Source organism: Antrostomus carolinensis, unplaced genomic scaffold (genome assembly GCF_000700745.2).
Source record: "Antrostomus carolinensis isolate BGI_N321 unplaced genomic scaffold, ASM70074v2 scaffold9592, whole genome shotgun sequence".
Lineage (NCBI taxonomy): Eukaryota > Metazoa > Chordata > Aves > Caprimulgiformes > Caprimulgidae > Antrostomus > Antrostomus carolinensis.
In genome coordinates, this window is record NW_010300165.1 from 20,407 (window position 1) to 46,269 (window position 25,863).

The 25,863-nt window shown below is 35.7% G+C and overlaps 1 protein-coding gene across 1 annotated transcript in view; it reads left to right on the forward strand.

The window, feature by feature from the left end:
- The window catches only part of LOC104521128 (vacuolar protein sorting-associated protein 13B-like), a gene marked incomplete at both ends in the record, with an annotated part of 97,764 nt that overhangs the window by 11,336 nt on the left and 60,565 nt on the right, over positions 1–25,863 (forward strand). Inside the window, 4 exons of the mRNA XM_010163034.1 lie at positions 833–960; positions 8,651–8,885; positions 19,457–19,677; positions 23,972–24,178. Of these exons, the coding sequence (XP_010161336.1) occupies positions 833–960; positions 8,651–8,885; positions 19,457–19,677; positions 23,972–24,178 (791 nt within the window). The remainder of the gene's footprint in view (positions 1–832; positions 961–8,650; positions 8,886–19,456; positions 19,678–23,971; positions 24,179–25,863) is intronic.

Genomic DNA, 25,863 nt, shown 5'->3' on the forward strand with positions numbered 1-25,863 from the left:
GGAAATGTTGAAGAAGCTGACGACAATTTGATGGGTATCCCAAAACATAAGAAGGAGGATATTCTGTAAGAGATGACGGGAGGAACTATGTACCACTCATGCAGTCTTTAATGAATTTGTAGTTACTACTTGATCTCCTCACTAGTCCTCTTTTGAACTTCTACTGTGCTTGTATTCAATTAAATACTTCTGTTATGTAAAATGATTTCATATTCATGTTATTAAATAACAAGCAATTTAAAGAAATTTCTTTTTACTAGACGATATTGAATTTTGCTTAAATATTTCATACTACAGTACCTTTAAGTCTGACAAAGTAAGAAAATGGTTTAAATTTTATGCCTTTTTTTGGAGAAGCATACTCAAGTTTTCATTAAGTGAATTTTTTTAAAGAAAACATATCAAGAACTGTAATTTAATATGGCCTGTCTTTCATACAAAAAATTTAGAAAACTAAAACCTTTTTTAGATTACACTGTCAGCAATGTATGTGAAAACCTCTTGGATTGCTATTCCATCACCACATAGGTTATCACACTTTGAAAACTGTCTTAATTTGCTTAGGTCAAGCATTCTTCATAATATTTTCTTAGCAGTTTACATTAAAGAAATTTGAGCATTTGATTTAATTGCATTTCTCATCAGGCTTAACTGATACAGTTGTATTGCCAACTTTAAAACTAATAATAGACACATTATTATTACATACATAGTGAGAGATAAATCTCTTTTAGAATTTAAAATAAGTAATCTTTTTCTTTGGTACCAGTAAGTATATTAATTAGTTATATATTCTAACGATTGTGTAACTGAATTTTATTGTTTGCATTAGAATCTCGTCCTTTGTCACTTCCTGCAAAAACCATGCTGAACTCATCTGAAAGCTGCAGAAGTCCTGAAGAAAGAATGAAGGAATTTATTGGAATAGTGTGGAATGCAGTTAAGTGCCTTACACTTCAGGTAAGATGAAAAGGAAGTGAAAAAACCCTATGTCTTTTCAGATTTTATGATACATTTTATGCATTCGAGTGCTTTTTATTAGAGAGTTTTTAAAGGAGCTGCAAAGTTTTATTGTCTTATTTCAATTGTTTCAAAGTCTTAGAGAATGAAAAATAAAATAGAGATTTTTTTTTTTTTAGTAAATTAAGCAAAGAATGCTTTGGTTTTAGGATATTAATTTTCAAAATACGTTTTTATATCTAAAGGGAAGATCCTTAAAAAAGTTATATGAAGAAAAAATGATTGTCACACTTTTCTGTATTATAAACATAGCTATACACCTTTTTACCCACAGTTAGATTTGCAGCATACCTTCCTGGAGAGGGACTTTTTACAAGGGTAGGTAGTGATAGAATGAGGGCCAACATTTTTAAACTGGAAGAGGGTAGATTTAGGTTAGATAATTAGGAGGAAATTCTTTCCTGTGAAGATGGTCAGACACTGGAACAGGTTGCCCAGAGAAGTTGTGGATGTCCCCTCCCTGGAAGTGTTGAAGGCCAGGTTGGATGAGGCTTTGAGCAACCTGATCTAGTGGAAGGTGTCCCTGCTGATGGCAGGGGGGTTGGAACTAGGTGATCTTTAAGGTCTCTTCCAACCCAAACCATACTATGATTTGAAAAATATTTGAGGAAAATGTGTATGATAAATACTTCTTTTGGGGGTTTATAATACAGTATGATGTGTTATATAGTGATGGCTCAGCTGCTTGCTTGTCTACCTTTTCATAAAGGACACGTACATGACCACTGGGATTAAACCATTTCATCCTAGACTGCTCTAGATTGTGATCGCTGATCAGTAACAGCTGTTTTCTCGTAGCAGTATATATGCATGCTATACACAAAAAAAGCCATGTGGGAAGTCCAGTGTTAAGATTGTATGATCAAATACTAGATGGCTTAGAAATGCTAGAATTAGGACTGCATTCTTCCAAGTATATATCAAGTGCCTGCTTAGAAATTACCCTAATTTAGAATTAATATAATCTCTGCATTTTGAACAGTACATTCTATGAGATTGGTATTTTATGGTACACCAGCATATAGTAACAAAACTTGTGTTAAAATAAAATTTAAAAAAATACAAAACCTCCATATTTCTGATAGAAAGTAATCATTGAGTGCCTGTTCCTTTTTCCCACCGAGAAATACATTTATTTATATACAGACTCATCCCAAAACCTGTCTGTCTTACTCCTTCTTCATGCAGAAAGTTCTTTGGGTTCAAAATAGTAGAATGGTTAAAAGTTTGTTTTTTCAGCCTTATGACTTGATTACAGAACACACTGAAGTTGAGGAGATGCTTTCTATTAACGCCAGTTTTCAGACAGCTCTTTCATCATTGTTTCATGAATATTTTATTTGTTTTCCTTTATTTCTGAATGTTGTCACCACTGGTGATTGAAGTGGTTAGATAAGGGGAGTCAAGAGAGATCATTTGTAGGCTGTTTGAAGGAAGCACTGTATTTTTGTTAGGTGTCTGGGTGGTACCTAGCACAATGAGACTCCCTATATAAGTGAGGCTTAAAGTTTGAGTCATAATAAAAATAATAATAAAATAATGAGGATGGTGAAGAGCTGGATCTTTTATAAATGGGGAAAATTGAATCAGGGCTAAGATACTCTGCTTGTATGTTTTTCAAGGTACACTTCGTTACATTAGTAACCAGCAAAGTGAATTTGTTTCAAATAATGGTTAAGATACTGAACAGCTGAAAATAAAGTTTGCCTGTTACCAAACAGAAAAAAAAGAGGTTGTATTCAAAACAGAGATGAAAGCTGGTGACAGTAATAGGCACATGTTTTCTCAGAAAGTAATTTGTAAATATATCACTGTTCTGGCATAATTACACTCTTGGATTAGAGGTAATACTGGCAGAGGATTATTTTGTATTAGATATCTGATGTTTGGGGTTCTAGATTTATTTAACTTTTAAAGGGTTTTTTGGCAAGGTGCTCATGCTTTCAATTTTCATCATTATGAATATGAAATTATATTTTTAGTTTTTATCTGTGTTGAAATTAAATAGCCCTGTGAATTCATACAACAGCTTAAACACTTCTGATATGTTTCATACTTATGCTTTGATCAGTCTTGATAAAGTATATGCCAGTATCTTGCCAGAAGGACATTAAATGTTAGCAGTGAAAAGTTTCAACAGACTCCAAGGAAACACCACAGGAAAGTCCAAGAATGTGCTTCCAAACAAATATACAGTAGTTTTTCTTAGTGAAATATGAAGAAGTTATAGATAGGCTTGCTGTTCTTTTTATTATTGCTAGTAGCCCCTATGTCTGTTTTATTTAAATATATTTTTCAAGACACAAATAAATATATATATAGCTTTTTTTCCTTCAATACCAGCCTAAATGGGAAAGCTGAGATTTGTGCAAGGCAAGGTATAGAGGGTAAGATGATGAGGGTTATGAGCAACCTGGTCTAGTGGAAGGTGTCCCTGCTGATGGCAGGGGGGTTGGAACTAGATGATCTTTAAGGTCCCTTCTAACCCAAACCTTTCTATGATTCTATGATTATATTTATATGTTAAATTCACACAGATCTTCTGTATTTTATTATCATTTGGCATGAAAAATGCAAATTTCTAGAATATTTTCTCTGGTTAAATGCTGGAGCACTTAGACTCAGGTTTTTTTCTAAAACTGTTTTCATGTTCCTGGATCTTTTATTAACATGATTCTAGGACAGAAAACTCTGTAGTTGTCAGATGAAACAGAACATCATAACTTAAAATCACCAAAGGATTGTTCTTTTAGTGGAAGTTTGACTAAGTAAATGTGTTTAGAACCAAAGTAACTGAAAAATTTATTTTGGATCCAAAGCTGGTACTTGCTCAGCCCTAGCCCTGGCTTGCTCATGATTGAATATTGCATGAAGGTTTTGTGCATTGGAGATGTGGTAAGCTATTAGTATTTAAGTGAAAAGACTTTCATACTTAACTATAAAAAGTTGGGTTTATTATTTAGTTGTGGTAGGATTTTATATGCAGCCTTGAAGCCTTTTTGGCAGTTATACTGTGTAGGAGGATAATACTCACTTTTCACGTGGTTGCTAAAATTGTGGATCAGTATAAACACAATTATTTTTAATTGGTTGTTAATGCTGAATTCCAGTGAGAACAATGAAGGACCTGTATTAAAAGCAAATTAATTAATGAGTGATGTTGCAGTGAATGCCAACTAAATAAGAGTGTAATTATTGCATATAAAACTTAGCCAGATATTCCACATACCTTTAAATATCCCTGAAATTATTTGAAAAATGAGTCTGTTTCCTGAAATTATTGAAAATAATATTTTTATTTAAAGCATATAATTTGTACAACATTTTAGTCAAAGTGAAACATTGATTGAAGGAACAGAAACGTAAGGATGAGGCTGACTAGAGTTCCTGTTCTTTTAACAGTGGTCTTTATTCATGGGTCAGGAAGAGATTCTGTGACAGCAGTTATGAGATAGGATGATTTCTTAAGTTGATTACTTACAACAAACTGACAAAGAATGAATTTTTCCATAACTAAATAAAAACTTTAAAATAAATCTTTCTTAGAAAAGAATAGGAATACTGTGTAGTGCTAAGACATTGTGTTTTAAGTGGTCAAAGAAAGTGCAGCTGATCCTTATGATACTCATTTGTACGTACAAGTAGCCTGCTCTATTAGTTCTCTTACCCATGTGCTCTGCTTTCTATTTATATCATTTTTACTTTTTGTCTTAACTTCAAAACATGAATTTCTGGCCTGCCTTTTTAAATTCTAACAAACAGTGTGCGTCTGGCTGAACTGCAGATGGTCTACTTGAGTAGAGCTAATGTCAGAGGCTGGGGTATGATCTTATAATAAGGACCGCACCAGAACCCCTACATGTGACGTGTAACTGTGGTTCTTCGCAGTTTTGGGAGTCATTGCAAGATTATATTCTGTATCTGAAACTCGTAGGAAAACATATTAGCCTTTCTGCTGAGACCAGGCGATGGATGATGATCAATGCAGAGAGAGGCCATTTCCCAGGAGACACTTTTATGTGAGTGTCACCTTGTGGGTCATCTTCAGTGCCTCTAATTGGTTTATATAGCTATAAAATGTGGATAGGGAAGGGAATTTCCTTATAGTATCACTGTCATGAAAGGCTGTAAAGTCTCTTGTACAACCTGTCCCTCTTCATTGCACTTCTGCAGGGTAATTGTGGTGTTTCACTTGTTTTGTTTCACTCCCTTCCACCCACCCTCTGTTAGGAAGACCGAATTCTTCTGCAGTATATATTTCACTGTTCTCTCTATTGAGCAACATTCTGCTTTTATAAAATATGAATTAAAAGTACTCCATTTATTCCAGTAACTGAATACTTTCCTTTTTATACAACAGAGTCTTTAAAATTCATTGCACTTTTTTAGGCTTATATATTAGTAAAAGCTTAGAGCAATATGCTTTGCATAACTTTTTAAAAGTAGAAGTGAAAATACTGCTTACTTCATTGGTTTATCATTAGTGTGTGTTACTTAGCATGTATAGGCCTTGACATAACAGAAAAGAAAATAGAGGGTGATTCTGTTTCAAGAATTTGTAATAATTCCTTCTCTTTAACACATGAATGTGTTCAGTATTGGCAAAAGAACACGTTGCTACCAAAACTGAAATAAGATCCTTGAAACAGAAAGGATGTTGCCATGGAAAAATGAAGTAACGCTCAGTGCAGCTGCGAAGCATTAATGAATAGGATATTTTTTTAAAAGATCATTTGTGTTTGGTGTGGCTTGGAGGGTCCCAACCAGATGGTTTCCATGAACAGGATCTGACCCCCAGCTTGAGGACTTCTTACTGGCAGATTACTTCATTTTCTTTCCCTTGGATTGTCAGATCCTTACATTAATGCAAGATTTACTGCTGCAGATTTATATTCAGTTACATAAATCAGTCACATTTTACATTAAATTCACAATTTTAGACACACAGTTTAACAGTTATTTAAAAAGTGTAAAAAGATTTATATGATAGCTTTAATATATGCTATTGATGTACTTTAATTTTGAGAATTTGGATTACATATATTTGAAAGCACTTTCTGATTGGTGAAGCAATCTGTAGCACACATTCTCACTTTTGTCAAACATGTAATTCCATAATTTTAGGTGCACTCTTCCATTTCTTCACTGGAACTTGTTGTTAGACAGATCGCCAGATTCTGTCAGGTCAGCGTACACAAATTCCATTGAAATCGATAGCTGTGTGTAAGCAGAATCTGCCTCTGAAAAGTTCAACAGGTGTAATTCAATTTTGCACTGATCAGGCCCTTGTGCATCCAAGTTGTCAGTTTCTTAAGTAGTCATAATAATTGCATGATTTGCCCCAAAATGTGGAATTTTGCTGTATATTAATTGCATTGGCCTTTGAAATCCTGTGATAATGTTTTGCAAAATAAATTTATTAATATAAAACTTTAAATGAAACACAAGAAAGCTGTAAGAAAATCTGTAATATTGCATATGGAGAGCCTGATGCTATCATGTAAACCCCACCAAAATTCATGGTCCAGCTCCCACTTAGCTGTTTGAAAATGAATGGCAAAGTAGCTGCCCATGTAAACAGGAATTTCTCTTAGGCATTTGAAGGAGTGAAACTGTTGTGGTTCCACTTCAATATTCTTGATATGGCAGAGTAAAATAAAACAAAAATGATCTGAAGAACTTGTCTTCAGTACAAAGCTGTACTGAACTGTAAATCTCTACTGAGTATTGAGATGTGTTCTCAAGAGATAAAACATCTCTTGTAGAACCTGCTGCTGGTAATGTGATGAAGTATAGTATCTCTCCAAGTTGTTGGAATTTTTTTTATTATTATTACCACATGGTTTGTATATCCAGGCAGCACTTGATGTTAATCATCATGGATATACATATGAAGAATGGATTATTTGTTATAAACTGTTTACTCAGCAAATGCACTGATAAAACAAAAGTTATACTGATCATAAGTTCTTTTGTCATCTATTTATCATTATCCCACAATGGCTTGACCTGCAACCTATTACTAATAGACCGGAAAACGATCTAATGTGTCACTGTAAAACTTTGCAAATTGACACAATAACTAATTTACCAGTTTAAAAAAAAAAAAATTCCAAATCTATTACATCTGTAACAATACACCATGGCTTTTCATCCAGTATAAATAACGTACACTCTGCAACCTTGGATCAATAAACTACTTATCAAAGATGTAATTAACTTCATTTTTACAACTCAAACAGTTCTAAAACTAGAAACAAACACAGACTTCATGTAACAATATATTTATTTTTGCAAAATTCTACTTATATTTTTCTGCAGTGAATTCTTGTCAGTTTGTCTAAGCAAAAGAGCAGAAAAATGCTGAAATAAAGATGAATATCTGTGTTCTCCTCACTAGGCTGGCAAAGTACTTATGGTGCTGGGGAATTCCAGCTCTATTACAAATCACTATTGTGGTCTAGAGGGACTATTAGCCTTCAGAAGAGGGTATGGAGTGGAAACCTTGGTTATCAGTTTTAAGCTGTGATGTCTTTAAGGATGTCAAATTGAAAGCCTCTGTTATGTAAGTTTACAGCAAACAAATGTTCTTTTATCCCAGCTACAAATAACATCTTGTGTCCAACATTTTGTACACTAGACTTTTCCAAACAATGTGAAGAAGTGAACTGAATCATAGCTTGTACTCACTTAACAAAGCATTCAAGTGCGCAGGCTGTTAGGGCTATTTGATATCCAGGTGCAGAATATTACTTGTAAGAGCCAAGGAAGACTAACAGTTTGCAGCTTACACCACCTCTGAGTTAACAAGTCATGGTGAGTTCGGTTCTTGGTTTGGGCTCACTCACACTTACTAGAAGCTCATAAGGAGATGGGAGAATGGTCAGAAATGTTTCAGGGTAACAGCACTGCTTGAAAATAAACAACAAAATATGCTATTTCATATTAAACAGTACGCACTGCTTCTGATTTGCAATGAAAACAGGGTAAAAGTTGTATAAAATTAATGAACTCTATTCATTTCTCTTTCTCTTTGTGTATGCATGCATCTGTCCCTTTGTTTTAAAGTCAGTTTTCCACTAAAGTTTATACTTTTCCTAGTTTATCTGATGGCTAACATTTTTGTACATGCTCATTACTGTTGACTACAAAGTAAAGACAGAATTTTCCTTGAAATAGGTCTTTATAGAAAGTAACAGCATATAAAAATGTTGGTTAGTTCTAGAGGCTTAGCTATTGCTAGCAAAAGCTAATGAACTGCAAAAAGAGGAGGACTTTCTCAGCTTTATTGTGAAAACATTTTCTGACTCAATTACACTTCTTGTAAAATCCTGTTGAAATGTAGATAAATGTATGTTCGGTTTATATGGCAACACCTTTCTGATCAAATTTACAGACAAAAATCACACTACTTCTTCCCTCTTCTCCCATAATCATAATTTACAAGAGTATATTGCTTTCCAACATCTTACGTCATCTTTCTTCTTAATTCAACTAAAAGCTAAGACTATTTTCAATCAACTGTGATGGATGAGTAACTTGAGATGTTGTACCAAGATGAATACTCCACATTGGTGGGAAAAAATGGTAATCTGTTTCTGAGAAATTTTTCTTGGTTTTGTTTTTTCAGCTTGAAGTGCAATCTTGTTGTGTATTCCTTCCAAATGATAGCCTGCCTTCCCCAAGTACTATTGTATCGGGTGACATTCCTGGGACTGTGCGAAGCTGGTACCATGGGCAGGCCAGTATGCCTGGCACACTCGTCATCTGCTTGCCCCAGATAAAGATAATGAGCGCTGGACACAAACACATGGAACCATTGCAGGAAATCCCGTTTGTTTTGCTGAGACCCATCCTGGAAGAAGGTAGTGTGATAAACTCAAAAAAGCTTGCTCTTTAATTTCCATTTTTTACAGTTATGAAAATTATCTTCATTTTATTTTGAAAACTTCTGATGTGCTGCTTTTTTAGCAGTATGTTATGTGTTATCAATGGCTAGAAATACTAATGACAAGATTTACCCCATGGAAATCAAAGTGAAACTGATCATCAAAGAGCTAGTTCTGTGGTATGATTTGTATGCTTGTTAAAGCCAAAAGAACTCAGAAGTGCAATTTTTACCTTCATTGGTTTTGTCATTCAAGTTACTGTGTAGACACAAATAATTGGTTTGACACACAACAGGAGTGGGCAGTGAAATATGAATTTCAAGCCAGAACAGAGGCAGGTTAGGAAAAACTTCTCATGCTACCTTTGCCAGGGGTGGGAGGGAAGAGTCTTAGATCTAACATTCAGATTGGATATTAGGAAAAGGTTCTTCACTGAAACCGTGATTGGTCACTGGAACTCCCTGGAGTGTCTGGACAATGCTCTTAGTCATATGATTTAGTTTAGGTAGTCCTATGAGGAGCAGGGAGTTGGACTCAATGATCCTTATGGGTCCCTTCTAACTTGAGATGTTCTATGATTCAGTGTAAGATGAGAAAAGAAATTCAGAAATATAGCAGACTATCAAAAGAAAAGAATGAGACTGTTTTGGTCATCATGACAGGCAGCTATTGTGTTCTATTTTGTGTCTATAGGGATTGTAGTAAGGTTTTTGTAGAGATATGAAGAAAAAAGACAAAGTTTGTACGAGTGTTTACAGGGGGATGCTCTTGTGCATAGACTAAGGATAAGAAAAAGTACGGTACTTCTTATTTGAAAAGCTAATATTTGATAGAGGTTTGAGTTGTAAACCAATTTGAGGGAAGAATCAGCTTTTGTTCCACAGCTGACTGAGAAATGAAAGGAGGGGTTAAGCTGTAAAGGACCTAGCAAGTAAAAACAAGCTGTTTATGTTCAATAAGATTTTTTTTTTAAATAAAGTCCTTAGAAATGATCAAAGTAAATGGATTTGCATTAGAATTCTGATGAAGTACTAAAGTAAAAATCTTGTTCTACAGCTATTCATATGAAAATTAGTGTATTGTAAATAGGTGAGGCAAGTATTCCTCACAGTCTTGAGTCTTGGGGTTTTGGTTTATTTTAATGGCATCCATGAGATGTAGCCTCATGACCAAATTCAAAATTTCATGGAAATGCCAGTTGTTGTGGTTTGACCCCCATAGGCAGCTCAGCCCCACACAGCCACTCGCTCACTCTACCTTAGCAGGATGGCAGGCAAATTGGAGGGGTAAAAGTGAGAAAACCCATGGTTGAGATAACGCCAGTTCAATAGGTAAAGCAAAAGCTGCATGTGCAAGCAAAGCAAAACAAGGAATTAATTTGCTGCTTCCCATCAGCAGGCGGGTGTTCAGCCGTTGCTGGGAAAGCAGGGCTCCATCATGCATAACCATTATTTGGGAAGGCAAATGCTGTAACTCTGAATGCCTTTCCGCTTCCTCGTTCCCCCCAGCTTTTATTGCTGAGCACAGCATCATATGGCATGGAATATCCCTTTGGTCAGTTCGGGTCAGCTGTCCCAGCTTCCTCTGCATCTCCAGCCTACTTGCTGGTGGGGCAGTGTGAGAAGCAGAAAACACCTTAACACTGTGCAAGCACTTATTCCATTGCTTTTGTGACAGCATTTTCTGGAAAATTCTGTTTTCTGCATACTTATTGCTGAAACATAAACAATTATAAAGGGCATGCTATGAAAAATTAAGTCAAAAGCACATTTAAGAGCTACTCTTGCTCCTGCCATCTGGAATTCATTTGGATTTATAGTAGTGTTTTCCCTCTCCCTTGTTTCTGCCACTTATATTGGACTCTTCTCCTCCTTCCTGTACCTTAATGTACAGCAACAAAAATAAAATTGTAGTTTTTAATACTGAAAGTCATATTACAGATGCTGCCAACTGAAAAGGGGGGGGGGGAAGAGAGAAAGAAAGAAAAAAGAAAGAGAAAGATCTGTGTGTATTTTTCCTAATTACTTTCAGTAGGAATGATCTAATTTGCTAATTATAGGGACAGATAAAAGATAAATAAATTTAACCAAAATATTTTGTTTGTTTTAAACTGATGATGTAATTTAAACCATTTATGAAAGTAAGAAGTCATTTGAATTTTGTCAAACCCAGATTTGAAGGAAAGATCCTAGTGAAAGAAAATAATCCCCCTGGTTGGGAGAAAACCTGTGGTAAGGAATTTATTTGTGTGTGGCTTTGTGCTCTGGGAATAATGCCAAACAGAAGTTCTCACAATCTTGATATTTTTGATTCTCTAATGGAGCTGTTGCCTTCTTCCATGCCAAAAGTCCTCCTTAAACAGTCTATTAAGAAGTTTTATCAAAGCTTTTAAATCACCTTCTTTGTTTCTTACTATGAAGAGGTAAATAATTTTTATGGACTTTTATTGGGAGAGTCTCTTAATTTCCATTCCGTCTTTGAACAAGACTTCCAGGACAAACCATCGTTCTTAAGATATGTTACTGTCTCTCTGGAATTGTATTTATTCAAACATGCTTTTCCTGGGAAATATTTTTTGAATCATTCCTCCTTTTATAAGGGAGATATAAGTAAAAGGCTTGTTTACAAGGGTGCATTGTTACTTTTAAGAAAGCTGTATGCTCACTCATGTATTTTTCTTATTACATGAAAAACTAAAAGAGGAGGAAAAGGGAATGTAGTCATACTGTCATTTGGGGATATCGCAGCCTACTCACAGAGACTTACTGACCTCAAGTTGTCAACATACTGTAAAAATAGCTTATACAATATCCCACAATCAAGTCTTTCCGTTTGTTTTCAGAGTTCTGATACATTTATTTTCTGATGTAATTGTAGTTTGTAAGAATACTTAAGAGAGTATTTTAAGTACAATATTTTGATTCAGAAACTTAACTTTGTTCAGTGATACTAAGTAACATATGAACAGAAGTGGATTTATCTGTGTAACTAAAGAGATATTCTGTTGAACTTCTGTCGAATAACAAGTACAACTAAATCCATAAAAAGGTATTAAATTACATCAAGTATTATCTTTATAGTTCAAATCAATCAGATGATAGATCCATGAGGTAGTATTCACTGAGGATATTAAAATAGAATCACAGAATCATAGAGCAGCCAAGGTTGGAAGGGACTCTGAATGATCATCTGGTCCAAACTTTCATGGCAAAGGGAGCGTAGATGAGATTATCCATCACTCTGTCCAGTCACTTCTTGAAAACCTCCATATCCCTGGGCAGGTTGTTCCAGTGAATGATTGTTCTTACTGTAAAAATTTCTTTCTTGCTTCAAGATTAAACCTCTCCCAGTGCAACTTGTACCTGTTGCCCATTGTCTTCTCCATTTTAGCTCCTTGTGAAGAGGATGACCTCTGTCCTACTTGTAGCTGCCCTTTAAGTAAAATAGTTACTAAGAAGAATTTAAATTGTTAGAAACTCAATTTGGGCAGAACTGAAATGTTTAGAGAACTGCTTAGAGTGATTTGGGACTTGCTCCGCGTGCTTGTGTACATCTAACTCCATCTATATACTCTCTTAAGTCCCAACCTATAACGGTAGGATAAAATGTAGTAAATCTACAGTTGGACAAAATACGTTATTATGACAGGACTTCAGGATTCCTAAGTGATAATCACAAATTTAAAATGTTCTAATAGGAAAATAAATGTAAGACATGAAAGGAAAATTTTGCTTTGGGTAAAACACTGTTTTAGAGTAATAGTGACAACATTTTTGGCATCTATGAAATCTTCCTGTGTTTAGAAGTTTACATTTTTAATTATTTTAATTTAGAGTCTTTTGCTGACTCCCATTCATATATTTTTAAGTTAGTTACTGGCTTGGGGTTTTTTTAGTCTATTCTCCCTGCTTAATTTTTTTTTTTTTTTAATTTTTTAAATAATCCTTAGCTGGCACATGTAAAATGTTCCTCTTTGGATTCAGTATCTTTTATGAATCCATCTTTGTAAAAATGTTTGTTTAGGTCAGATACAGTAAGATACAGATATTTAGGTAAGACACAGTAAAATACATTTTACAAACCAGTATTCAGAATATCTTAAAATTGTTGATATTATTAGATACCATATTCACATTCTCATACGGGTGGTGGTATACTGACCATCATGTAAATCTCTTTATTCCAAACATTTAAATCTGAAAGATTACTTTTGTTTGTGAAATATGACAAGTTATGTAACCTCACATATTTTTGTTGCATATGTTTAAACTCAATCAGTTATCAAATGACTTGCAGGAAAATAGAATATTAGGGCTTCTAATACCAGTGTGTGAATTAATTATAATGAAATGTATTGGTCATAAACTACCACAATATAATAGAAGCGTATAGATTCGAACCTTCAAAAAACGCAGTCAAAAGTAGAGCAGCAGTATGTTGGCATTCTTAGAAGTTATCATCTTGCCTTAGATTTAAAAAAAATGCTCAACTTCAATATAATAATGGAAAAATAATTTCTGTAAATTGCAAGATGAATATTTGTCATTCAAATAGTGCACTATTTGAGTTTGTATTCAATGTCACCATCTGTAAAACATGGTAATTATTGTATTTAATTTACTTGTTATGATTAATGACCTTATAAAGTTAGTTCTCACATATTAGTGACATTCTTCAGTATCTGAATAGCATTTAAGTTCTGCATAAACAACTTGTTAATGTTGTGTTCAGCTGTTAGAGCTCTCTAGTAGCTGCGTTTAAGTTAGAAAAGCCTGTGTGTTTGTGCTTACATTTGAAATCTGTAGAACTAAATCTAATCTTCTGAAAGTGAGCTCTGGACTTGGGGAAAGCCCTTAGGGCTTTTGACTGGGTGCACCTGGGATTATGCAGCCATACAACTCATACAACTGTTTCCTTGTTCCATGACTGGGAGGAAGTACAACAGTGACCTAATATGTAATGATTGCAATATCTTTTCTTTTAAACCTTGCATATTGCATGAGAATGTATGCACATTGAAATCCATATAAAGACCCTGCAATGTGGGTACAGAAAGAGAACTGGTGACACAGTAGTCAAGATACTTTTTGAACATTGCAAAGAATACCTTTAGCAAGCCTGGGAATAGATGCCAGATTATGTGCATGATAAAGCTTTCATGATCTCTTTCTTACCATTACTACTTTTAAACAAACAAAATTTCTGTTTTGTAGAGCTGTCAGTGTTGTATACACAACATTGTGTACAACTGCCACTTCTGCAATCTGGTTTTTGAAATAAAGAGAAGTGTCATATAAAAGTGAGAGCAAACATATAACAATTATTAGTAGTTAAGTACATTTATCAATATTGTATGTCATGCATATGGAAAGCTTATAATGAGCATTGACTCTAGCTGAGAAACAAAGTCCATCAAATAACTACCAGAGAAAGTGCTTCCACATAGCAAAAATTTGTAATTATATATATTGGAAAAATAACTCAAACACTCTGTAGGAAAGGAGTCTTGCTAAACTGTTGCAAATAGCAGATAAACGATGGATGTCAGTTCTTTGAAAATTGTCTGGTGTTTGGGTCAGTCAATTGACGAAGATATAAAAGTGGTATTTATAAATGTAAGAAGTTATCAGAGCAGTTGAAATACTGTAACAAATACATTTTCAGGTTTTTTAAATCGGTAGTGATATTTGAAGATATTAAAAATACGAATTTACAAGAGCGGTAGATTAGGAACTAACCAGAACCTTCAACCATACTAGGGGTACCTTGTGTGTATCTTAGAATCTTGCCAATAAGAGATGTGGCATGAGCACTAGTTCCACTGATGGCAATGTCAGATTTACTTAAAATATTTCAGCATAAAAGAATCTCAGTAATTAGGTGACAAAACAATAGTATATATGGATGGGAAATATAGATATAGAGAAAATATCTGCCAAGTGTGGCACTGACTTTTCCTTCCTTCCTTCCCACTAATAAATAATTTTTGAAATAAATCCTGTAAAAAAAAAAAAAAAGTTATTTTTGATGTTTAGACACTTTGAATTAATTCTTTAAATAGTTTCATTAAACAAATCTATAAATGAATGCAGGTGCAGTTTTTAAAAGATTAATAAAGCAAACATAGGTACCACAACAAAACAATGATTTATCAGACGGACAGTTCCTGTATAATGTTAGAATGGTCACTTAGTGTGTATAGAGCTGGAGAAGAGGTAATTAAGGACATTAGGGGGAATTTTGCAGTTGTAAATTTGCCATATCTTTACTACAGTGTTTGTTCAGCATACTGTTGTTTCTATACATTGATAAAATTTGGTCGGTGTTTTCCTTTTAAGGTAGATAATGTACGCAGTGTAGTAGAGTTATGTCACTTATTTTCTCTGGAGATTCTTTCTTTCTAATCCGTGAAATATAAACTATGTTAATTTACTGTGGTGGTCACAGAGAAAAACAAAGTTCATGTGTAGTAATTAGAAACATGTCATTAGAGTTGACTTTGCTTTTGAATTTTTTCCATCTATTAGAATTAATACTTTGTATTTCTTGGCTGACTGAACTTGGAAAAAATACAGATTGCTAACTACTTTAAAATTTCTAATCTGAACCTTTTCCAAAATATTTTCAAGTTACTTTGGCTGAGCTGAATTCTTCAATGTGCAATGGCTTCAAAATAAACTACTGAAGTTTTCAGTTCTTTCTTAGGATGTGACACACAGACTCTCCTGACATACACTCCTGACCATATAAATTTATTGCTGGTGTCACCTCTGGAAGAACCCTTACTAAAATAATATGGTAAAAAGATGTTTGTATCCTGCTTTATTTTAATTTCAAAACTTTTCTAAAGTTATTTTTAAATAATCATAGTTAACACATCACCTCCCTTGACAGGCTGGCAATGCAGGGCTTGATGCACCCCAGGATAGAGTCGGCCCTCTTGGTAGCCAGGGCACACTCACGGCTCTTGTTCAACTTGCCATTGACCAGAACCCCCAGGTCTCTCTTGACAGGGCTGCTCTCCAGCCTCTTGTTCCCCAGTCTGTGTGTGTGTCCAGGGTTGCTGAGTCCTAGGTGCAAAATCTGGCACTTGCCCTTGTTAAAATTCATATGGTTGGCGATTGCCCAGCTCTCTAATTTATCTAGATCTCTCTGCAGGGCCTCTCTGCCCTCGAGACTGTCCACAGGACCTCCCAATTTGGTGTCATCGGCAAACTTAGTGTCCTGGGGTGCATCAATCACTGCATTGTGAGCCAGTCAACAGAGGTGATCATCCAACTCTACTCCGCACTGTTGCGGCCTCGCCTTGAGTACTGAGTTTGGGCACCACAGTATAAAAAGGATCTAAAGTTACTAGAGAGCGTCCAGAGGAGGCCACTAAATTGGTGAAGGGCTTAGAAGGGAAGCCGTACGAGGACAAGCTGAAGTTGCTTGTTTTGTTCAGCCTGGAGAAGGGGAGAGGGAGAGGAGATCTCATCGCAGTCTAGAACTTCCTCACAGAGGGAAGAGGAGGGGCAGGAACTGATCTCTTCTCTCCAAAGCAGGTTCCCTACAACAGGTTGCATGGAGAAGCATCCAGGCGAGTTTTGAACATCTCCCAAGATGGAGACTCCACAACCTCTCTGGGCAGCCTGTTCCAGTGCTCTATCACCCGCGGTCTCATCGCAGTCTATTACTTCCTCATAAGGGCAAGAAGAGGGGCAGGTCCTGATCTCTTCTCTCTTGATGACCAATGATAGGACCAGAGGAAATGGCAGAAAGATGTGCCAAAGCAATTTTAGGTTGGACATTAGGAAGAGGTAGTCTCCCTCGGGAGGTAGTCATGGCACCAAGCCTGACAATATTCGAGAAGCATTTAGACAACATCTCAGACACATGGTCTGAATCTTGGGATTGTCCTATGCTAAGGCAAGAGTTGGACTTGATGATCTTTGTGGGTCCCTTCCAACTCACAACATTCTATGATTCTATGCATTTGTGCTATTTCTTAGTGTTGTGGTTTCCTAGCAGGACAGTGTTGACTGTAGGCCACACTAAACAGCAAACACACTCTCCATATATTGTTTAAATACACTGGTTTGAATTCTTTATTGCCCTGTGAGACTCCAAGGGCCCATCCCAATGTACATTTATATTTGTCTGCCATCTTCTGTTCTGATTCTCAAGACTGGCTCCCATGCTTCTGGGGTATTAGATTAATTTGGACTCTTCTTACCCATTACTTCAGGCCCAAATCTTGAAAAATAAAACCTTATACCAAATAATCTTATGAATTTTGACACAGGAAGGAGAAATTCCCTCCTTCTCTTCCTTCAAATGAATGTGCTCTGTAGAAAGATGAAGACTGTTTCAGCAGAGGTTTGTGGATGCTCACTAGCCTGCTGTGTTTGGATCTGAGACTGCGTCCAGCCACTTATGTTACTTTGAATTGGGACAGGCAGTTTCTCTTGGTGGATTGAGAATTCACATGCTGGGCCCAGACTGTCCACCATTCAAGTGGGAACAAAAAGGCCCAATTTCCTCAGCAGAAAATCTGATAAAGGGAATGATGAAGACTCTTTGTGGGGGGGAAACTACCTGAAATAATTGTTATGCTCTTGTAATTCTAAAGAACAAAAAACTGTATATGTTTCAGGTAAAATGAGAATTACCTATGTATGTTTCATTATCTCATGTTCCTCATTTCTCTTAAGCATTCTTTGGGTTTTGGTTCAGCGTCTCTTGCAGAGCCTAAATTCTTTCCCCAGGACCTAGTTATCATATGTGGGATTGCATTGGGTTTACGTGGTAAGGTTTAGGTAGTGGGGAAGACTGTGAGAGTGGCTTCTCTGAAAAGCTGCCAGATGCTTCCCCCATGTCTGACAGAGACAGCTCCAGCTGGCTTCAAGAGGGACCCGCTGCTGGTCAAAGCTGAGCCTATCAGTAATGTTGATATTTAAGAAAGGGAAAAAAAAAACTGTTGGGAAACAGTAGCTTGGACAGAAGAGTGAGAATATGTGAGAGAAACAACTCTGCAAACACAAAGGTCAATAAGGACTGCACCCCATAGAAAAAACCCATGCTGAAACAGTTTGTTGGAGGACTGCTGCCTGTGGGAAGGGCCCATATTGGAGAAGTCATGGAGGATTGTCTCCCATGGATGAAACCCCACACTGGAGTGAGGAAGAGTGTGAAGAGGAAGAAGCAACAGAGACATGTGATGAGCTGACCGTAACCCCCATTCTCCATCCCCTTGCACTGCTCAAGGGGGAGGAGGTGGAGACTTTTGGAGTGAAGTTGGGCCCAGGAAGAAGGGAGGGATGGGGGAAGGTGGTTTTAGATTTGTTCTTATTTCTTGTTATCTTTATCTGATGCTAATGTGCAATAAATTAATTTTCCCCAAGTTGAGTCTGTTTTGCTTGTGATAGTAGTTGCTGAGTTATCTCCCTGTCCTTATCTCGACTCACAAGTCTTTAGTCATATTTTCGTTCCTCTGTCCATCTGAGGAGAGGAGAGATGGAATGGCTTGCTGAGCACCTCATGGCCAGCCAAGGTCAAACCCACCACAGGGTTTCTACTTCTGTTCCCATAGTCTGAGTTCTGAGTTACTTTTAACTATAGCTGGTAGAACTGTTGAAGGTTTTCTCTCGCTAAAAAGAATTCCTGTTGGCCTTTTTAAGGCCTACCCAAATAATTCTCCCTGTGGTCCTGCTTTGGAAACTTTTCTTCTTCTTTCCCATCTATCAACAATCTAAAGAAAATGGATTGTACCAAAGTTGCAACTGTTTTGTTGTTCATTTGGACATTGCCAATTTCCTCACTGGTTATTCTTTATAATGATTCAGGGTAGGCTGCCAGACACTTCTTTGGGTAGGCTCGCTCCTAAAGAGAAGTGAAGTGCTTAGTGTAAGTCTGCAGTATTTTTTTTATTTAGGTTTTGTTTGTTTGTTTGTTTGTGGTTTTTTTTTTTTTTTTTTTACAAAATCCATCACCATTCTGTTCCTAGGAAGTTAAGTGGAGACAGTGGAAAGAGCTGCACTGTGATCAAAGTCTCACTTACCTGAGTAGCGTATTGGAATAGGCTTTATTCTGGGCACCACTCTGTTGAGCTGCAAGCTGTAAATTTTTGGAAGAAAGATAATTCTCCTTTTTAGTATTAAAACCCGTAAGCATGTATAAAGTACATAATGTAAGGAACTGTCTCTGCTATCCGTGTATTGTAATAAGTGGGGAGTGGTTTCAGGGTACTCCTAGTTTAAGGAAAATCATATAAAGCAAAAAGACTTCTTTAAAGACTATGTTGTATGTGTTCACAATTTGGGGTTAAAATTCCTAGTGGAGTTCAATTTTTAAAAAGTTTTTAAAAATGTATTGCTATTGCTTAGATTTCAAAGTATAGAGTGGAACTGGTAGTTTAATTGAGTTTGGGATCAGTGTAATGGTTGTCGATTGCACTTGCTGACTTCTAAGGGGGTTTAGGATAAGGTCTTTACTGAGTTTTGAGAAAAGAATATCCTACTTTTTATTATGCAATTATTTAACTGTTTTCCCTTCTTTTTAACCATTAGGTGATGCTTTTCCATGGACTATTAGTCTGCATCATTTCAGTATATATACTCTTCTTGGAAAACAGATGACACTTAATTTAGTGGAACCGATGGGCTGTACTTCTACTTTAGCTGTTACTTCACAGAAACTGCTTGCTTCAGGGCCAGATTCCAGACACTCGTTTGTTGTCTGCCTCCATGTTGACCTTGAGTCCCTTGAAATAAAATGCTCCAACCCCCAGGTTGGTACATTTAATTGATTTATTAAAGGAAATTGAAAATAACTCTGTTTAAGTACAATTGTTCTGCATTTTGTTGAAGAGGATCTCTTCTGTCTTAATTTTTTTTTTTTTTTTTAACTGGGCCATCAAGATCAAGGTGCTTAGATTAAGATTTGCTTTGAAGTTCTCTCAAGTTTTGTAATTTAAACTTTTCTCAAAATGTAATAGCTACAGTATAAATGCATCTTTTGGCTGATGGAGTGAAATGAATTGCAGATGTACCATTAAATGCTATAGTGCTCTTCTGTTGTCACATATATTGAAGTGGTTTAATGTAATTTTTTACCATATTTTCATAGAACTAACATTACCTCCTCACTTATATTTATTAGAAGGCAAAGATATTGCTAGATTTTCAGAAAGTGCACCCTGTATTTTACTGACCTGTACCAAGTTTCCTGCAGTTCCTAATAGAGAAGGTTTTCTATGCAAAATTTTGAGTAATCTCTACTGCAACTTAAATAACACTTTCCTGACAGCTGCAACATTTCCAGTGGTATTGGAGAGAACACTCCCGTTCTTGGAATCTGCAAATCTGTGGAGGTCTGAGTAGGGCTCTGCACTTATATGCTGTTCTTCTCCACAGTTTTAGCCATATGTAAGATTTTTCAAAGGACATCATGGATAAAATTGGCTGTTTATTGCTTCATTTAATAGAAAGAAAGGGAAAGAACACAAAGTCATATAATTTTGTTCTGATAGACACCATGTCATGTTTGTAAAAATTTATGGACCTATAGCCTGAGTCTGGGAATACTAAAGCTAAGGTGACTAGTGTAATTTTAATGTTAGCCCTTTTGCATACTCATTACAATATGTTTCTCAGTTGCATGAAGTTTTTTCCCTTGTCTCATTCTATGTTCTCTGAATGAAACAATTGTTTTAAACTATGTATTTATTTTATCCTCAATGTGTAGTCTCCTGCCCCATTCACTACCTTCCAGCCAAGTTATTTCTGACTCATTTGCTATGTGCCATTGTCTTCTGTGCTGAATGGACTCATACTCACTAGGAAGAGGGTAGTTAAGAGTGAGATTGCACACTGAACATGGCAAATTAAAATTTAAAATTGAGCAGCCTCAAGAAGATCTAATCAGACTTGTAAAGCTGTCTGACAAGTGTGTTTGCACGCATACGGGGTTGTCACTGTGTTATGCGTGTATAAATATGAAAGGACAAAATTATTATTTTGCTGACAATGTTACATTTTATATGTAGAGACTTCTGAAATCTTTACTTTGCAACTTTGTGGTATTTCCATAACGTTTAATGAATTCATATGAATTAATTTCACAGCCTATGGAAACCTTCGTTTGTTACTCTGTATTTTCATAAACTGCGCAAAATTCTTCTCGAGGTTTCAGCTGTTCAGAGAATTGGTAAATGTTTTGAGATGTTCATGTAGCAAAGTAGTTTGCTATGTTTGATCGATACAATCTCAGTCAAATTCCATCGAATTGTCTGATCAACTCTGATTTTTTTTTTTCTTAATTCTCTAAATATATTACTCATGGTTAATATATGACTATATTAATAGTACTTATTTACAAGTGGAATGGCATTGTAATAAGTGTAAGCCTTACCTAAATTTGGGTTGCAAATTAAAAAGAAAAATGGAGTAAGTAAAACATATTTTTAAGCTTTCCTACCAAAGTGTGATCAAATAATTTGTTTTACAAACTGTAAGAAAGTATTTGCACTAAATGAAGTTGCACAATGGAATATGAGACCAAATATTGTTGTCTTAAAGGATGTCCTTGTACACGGTGATGTTATTAATTTACTGAAGTATTATAATGACTAAAAGGATGCAGACAAATTATTTGAGTTTAGTGAAGGTTCTTGAGCTACCCTTCCTCCCTTACATCTGCCTTACTTGTCCAGTCTTCTTTAGTTATGCAATAGGTGGAAAAAATCCCATCAGTCTTCTGTAATCAGATGTTCAAGAACAGAAGATGGAAAATACATTTACATAAACAGCATTTGGTAGTTAAAAATTCATAGTAGAGTAACTATTAAATTTGATTCTTCAGAATGACAGGCTGTATTTTGTCTCTAGATGACAGCCTTAAATTAGGTATTAGTGAATTTGTTAAATGGTAGCAAAGCTGAAGTATTTTACTGTATTACTATTATGATCTAATATGAAACGATATTCTAGTGGTTGTATCACTTTAAAGTCAGTAGATACTTCCAGTGTGCAAAATTGCCAGGATATTGCCTTTTGTTGTAGTTTTCAATTTTATAGTAATTATTATATTAATTATTATTATAGTTATTTTTTTTAGTATAAAATGCTGTAATATGTTGAACTTTACAGATTTTGCCAAGTAGTCAGTGGGGTCTTATTTTGAGTTGTGTGGTTTTGCTGGGGAGGGAGTGGAAGTGGTAAGAGAGGGAAACTTTTCTTAACAAATACTGGCATTGTTATTCCTATTTTTATCATATGATTTTTATTCTCTTGAATAGAGTGTACTAAAAATAATTATTATATATTGACTGTTATGCTCAAAAATACTTATAAAGAAGAGAGGTCTTACACATACATTAGCTCTTCTAATATGATCAGAATTGGATTTTCAAAATATTAAGACTACTCACTTGAAAAAGTGCAACCAACAGGAAAAGCAGAAATTCTTCCATTTTACTGAGTAACAGCCAATAACATAAATTATTATAGCTTTAATGATTATGACTGTTGCAGCCCTGATAAGATTTAAACTCTTCAGTGTTGGATTAGCTGATGACAAGCCTCTTTACCTTGTGAATGAGCATGTGTGTAAACAAAGATGTTCCTTCTTTTGCATTATTCTGTGCCTTTATGAACAGTAGCATAATAAAGTTTCTGGAAGCCCTGCTTCATTAAGACAAATATAACTTCAACTATCCTTTGGTTTCTTGACCAAAAAAAATTTTGAGGGGAGATTGCAAGCATATATTATTTGGATATGTGCCTGTATCCTATTAATTTTCTAGAGACTATTTTGCCAGCAAAGTGTCATCACCGGTTAATGTTATATTACTCAGTCAGTTAGATGGATATTATTGGTTGGTCTTCCTGCATTACATGGAAAAGACTCGGGAAAACTTAGAAATTTGTAATTAGTATTTTAAAGGTTACCAGTGTATATCAGAGTGCTACAGACACAAAATACTTTAAAGCATAACTAAAATAACTTTTTGCAACAGCTAGAGTTTGTCTGTAGACTGCTCTGTACATGAAGACAAAAAAAGTACTGAGAAGTTTCTCTCTTTTAAGGAGAAATTCTATCAAAAGAGTATATAACCTGCTCAATGTAAGCCTTGAAACTTCAAAAGAAAATCCGAGATGAATTAAGAAGGTTTTTATAAAATTCCAACACTTCACCTCTTAAGAAAGGACTGTGGCATGTCCTTTGAGACTTCATCACACAATCTCACGCACAAAATCAAGTACTGTTTTATATCCAATGTAGATTGACAACTGTTTTTCTGCATCTGTTCTACCCACATAAGAAGCCAGCTTCATAGAGTAGATGTGTCCTGAGGCTTAAAGTTCTTATAAATACGAGAATTTCCATTTTTTATAATGGCAAGTTGGGTATGGTATCCAGCTGTGGATCTGCTTATATATTGTTTGCAGTTTTCTCTGAGCTTGTTTTATACAGCATATTGCAGTATGTTGTCATACAAATTCTGTGATTAATGCTTATTTACAAAAACTAGTGTAAATATCTTAGGACTTAGTCAAACAATGCGCAAGTTAAACAGCGTGTTTCTGAATATTGGAATGACATATGCCAGGAGACTATTGAATTTGATCAAGGATATTCTTCCTAAAACATAGAACAGTTTCATATTCTGCATGGGATCATTGTTTTAACATAATTTAACTAAATAATTTTTGCATTGTTAATATTTCATGAAGTTTATACTTGCCTTTTTGTAGAGACAGTATCTATCCATATGAAATATAACACAAACTACCTTTGTTCGGTTGTTAGTATTAGTAAAAGTTTTACAAGACTATGTTATTGGTTATGTTTTTATGGGCTTCATACCATATGTTTAGACAAAGCACAGATTATTTTTATCAAAATCACTATGCTGTAACTGATGTTAATTATTTTAATTGCGAGATAGTTGCTTATCAGAACATTATAAATGGTGAGAAGTTCATTTCTGCTACATTCTGAGACTGACTGGAGGACTTTGATGATTTTCCTTCACTTCGTTAAGGAAAACTCTTAAAAAAGGCTTTTTCCTTTTCTTTTAGGTGCAGCTTCTTTATGAACTGGCTGAGATTACAAGCAAAGTTTGGAACAAAATTCAGAGGAAAGGAGTTCTGTATCAATCTTCTGTCTATACTGAAACTATGACAGGGCCTGCTCCTCCTAGCTCTCCAGTTAAAAGTAGTGTTGGTACTGCTCCACCAGATACCAGCACATACAGCCCATCTGCTGACATTGGGACTACTACAGAGGTAGGCTTTCTTAGAAAAAATGTGTCATTTGAGTTCTGACTTACAAGATATGGTGGTGCACAGTTAAGTAAGGAACCGAAGGATCAGAAAAAGCAGTAGTGTTCCTATGGAAACTTTGTGCTCCAAGAGAGAGACAAAGATGCATGAGATGAGTTAAAGGTATACCAATGGTATATCATACGTATGCAACGCTTCTCTCATAACAAAGCTATTAGAATGTGGGGAGACTGTTCTGAGAGACTGAGTTTCATTATCAGGATAAACACAGCAATTTTGGGGACACCTCATAGAACAGTTCTGGAGCACTGGCAAATACACAGCAGTTTGAATGCCAAGTAAAATTACATGTGTGGTTTATATTAATTCCCAGGTTTGGAGAAAATGAAATGGCAATTGCTAGTGCTTACTTTTTATATGCATCACACACACACAGAGGTAACTGTCGTTAAAAGGTGTTTGGACTAGAGTTTCCGTTCTTAATTTGTTTCATCAAAATGTTTCTAGATTATTTTAATAGCCTTGGTTTTGGTGTATTTCTATGTGTGTGTGATCTCAATTGTGAAAAATCCTGCCATGGATACAGGATTGAAGGTGAGCAATAATAGTAAGAAAACAATGTGGTCAGAAAAAAAAGAGAAGAGAAGGCTCCGGGGAGATCTTATAGCAGCCTTCCAGTACCTGAAGGGGCTACAAGAAAGCTGGGGAGGGACTTTTCATAAGGGCAGTTAATGACAGAACAGGGGGAAATGGCTTTAAGCTGAAAGAGGGTAGGTTTAGATGAGATATTAGGAAGAAATTCTTCACTGTGATGGTGGTCAGACACTGGCCCACGTTGCCCAGAGAAGTTGTGGATGCCCCCTCCCTGGAAGTGTTGAAGGCCAGGTTGGATGAGGCTTTGAGCAACCTGGTCTAGTGGAAGTTGTCCCTGCTGATGGCAGGGGGATTAGAACTAGATGATCTTTAAGGTCTCTTCCAACCCAAACCGTTCTATGATTCTGTATTTCCTAGTATCAAAGCACAAGCTAGGTTTTCATTATAATGACATCATTACTGTCCTTTTCTTTGAGGTAAGGATTTTTGAGAGTTTAAAAATATATGTATTGAAAAATTAGCTAAGGAATGTTCTCCCTCATTTTTTACCACTGAAAGCTCTTTGTCCTTTGAGAGTAGTTAATCACTTAGTTTCCCTGTTTCCTTTTGCTAACTTAATTATTATCCCCATATTTAGCTGTAGATAGTATGATCATGAAATTGCGCTTCTCTTTCATCTGAAGAGGATAGGATGTGAAGATGAGAGAATCTTTTCACTTCACTGTCTCCAGCTGCTACTTTGAACAACTTCAGTCTACTGAGTGCCTCAGCTATAGTCCATATAATATAGACTTTACCTGCAGAAAAATAATCTCCTTAGTATATTCAAATACACCCAGAACCCTGTTATAGGTGCAGGAGTTCATCTGAGTGACATTTATACAGAGAGCTATATAGCTATTCCTCAGCTATAAAAAGGCAGGGAGAGTATGTCAGCAGGCCTTGTAGACAAGAGATGTAGACAGATTTTTTTTGTTGTTGTTTTGTCTCCTGTGAAGCACAACAGCTAGTTCTACCTGTCAAATTGCCTAATGGGCTGCAGATGTCAGTCTGTCATACCATACTGTTTTCAACAGGGCCAAGTTTTTCTTCTG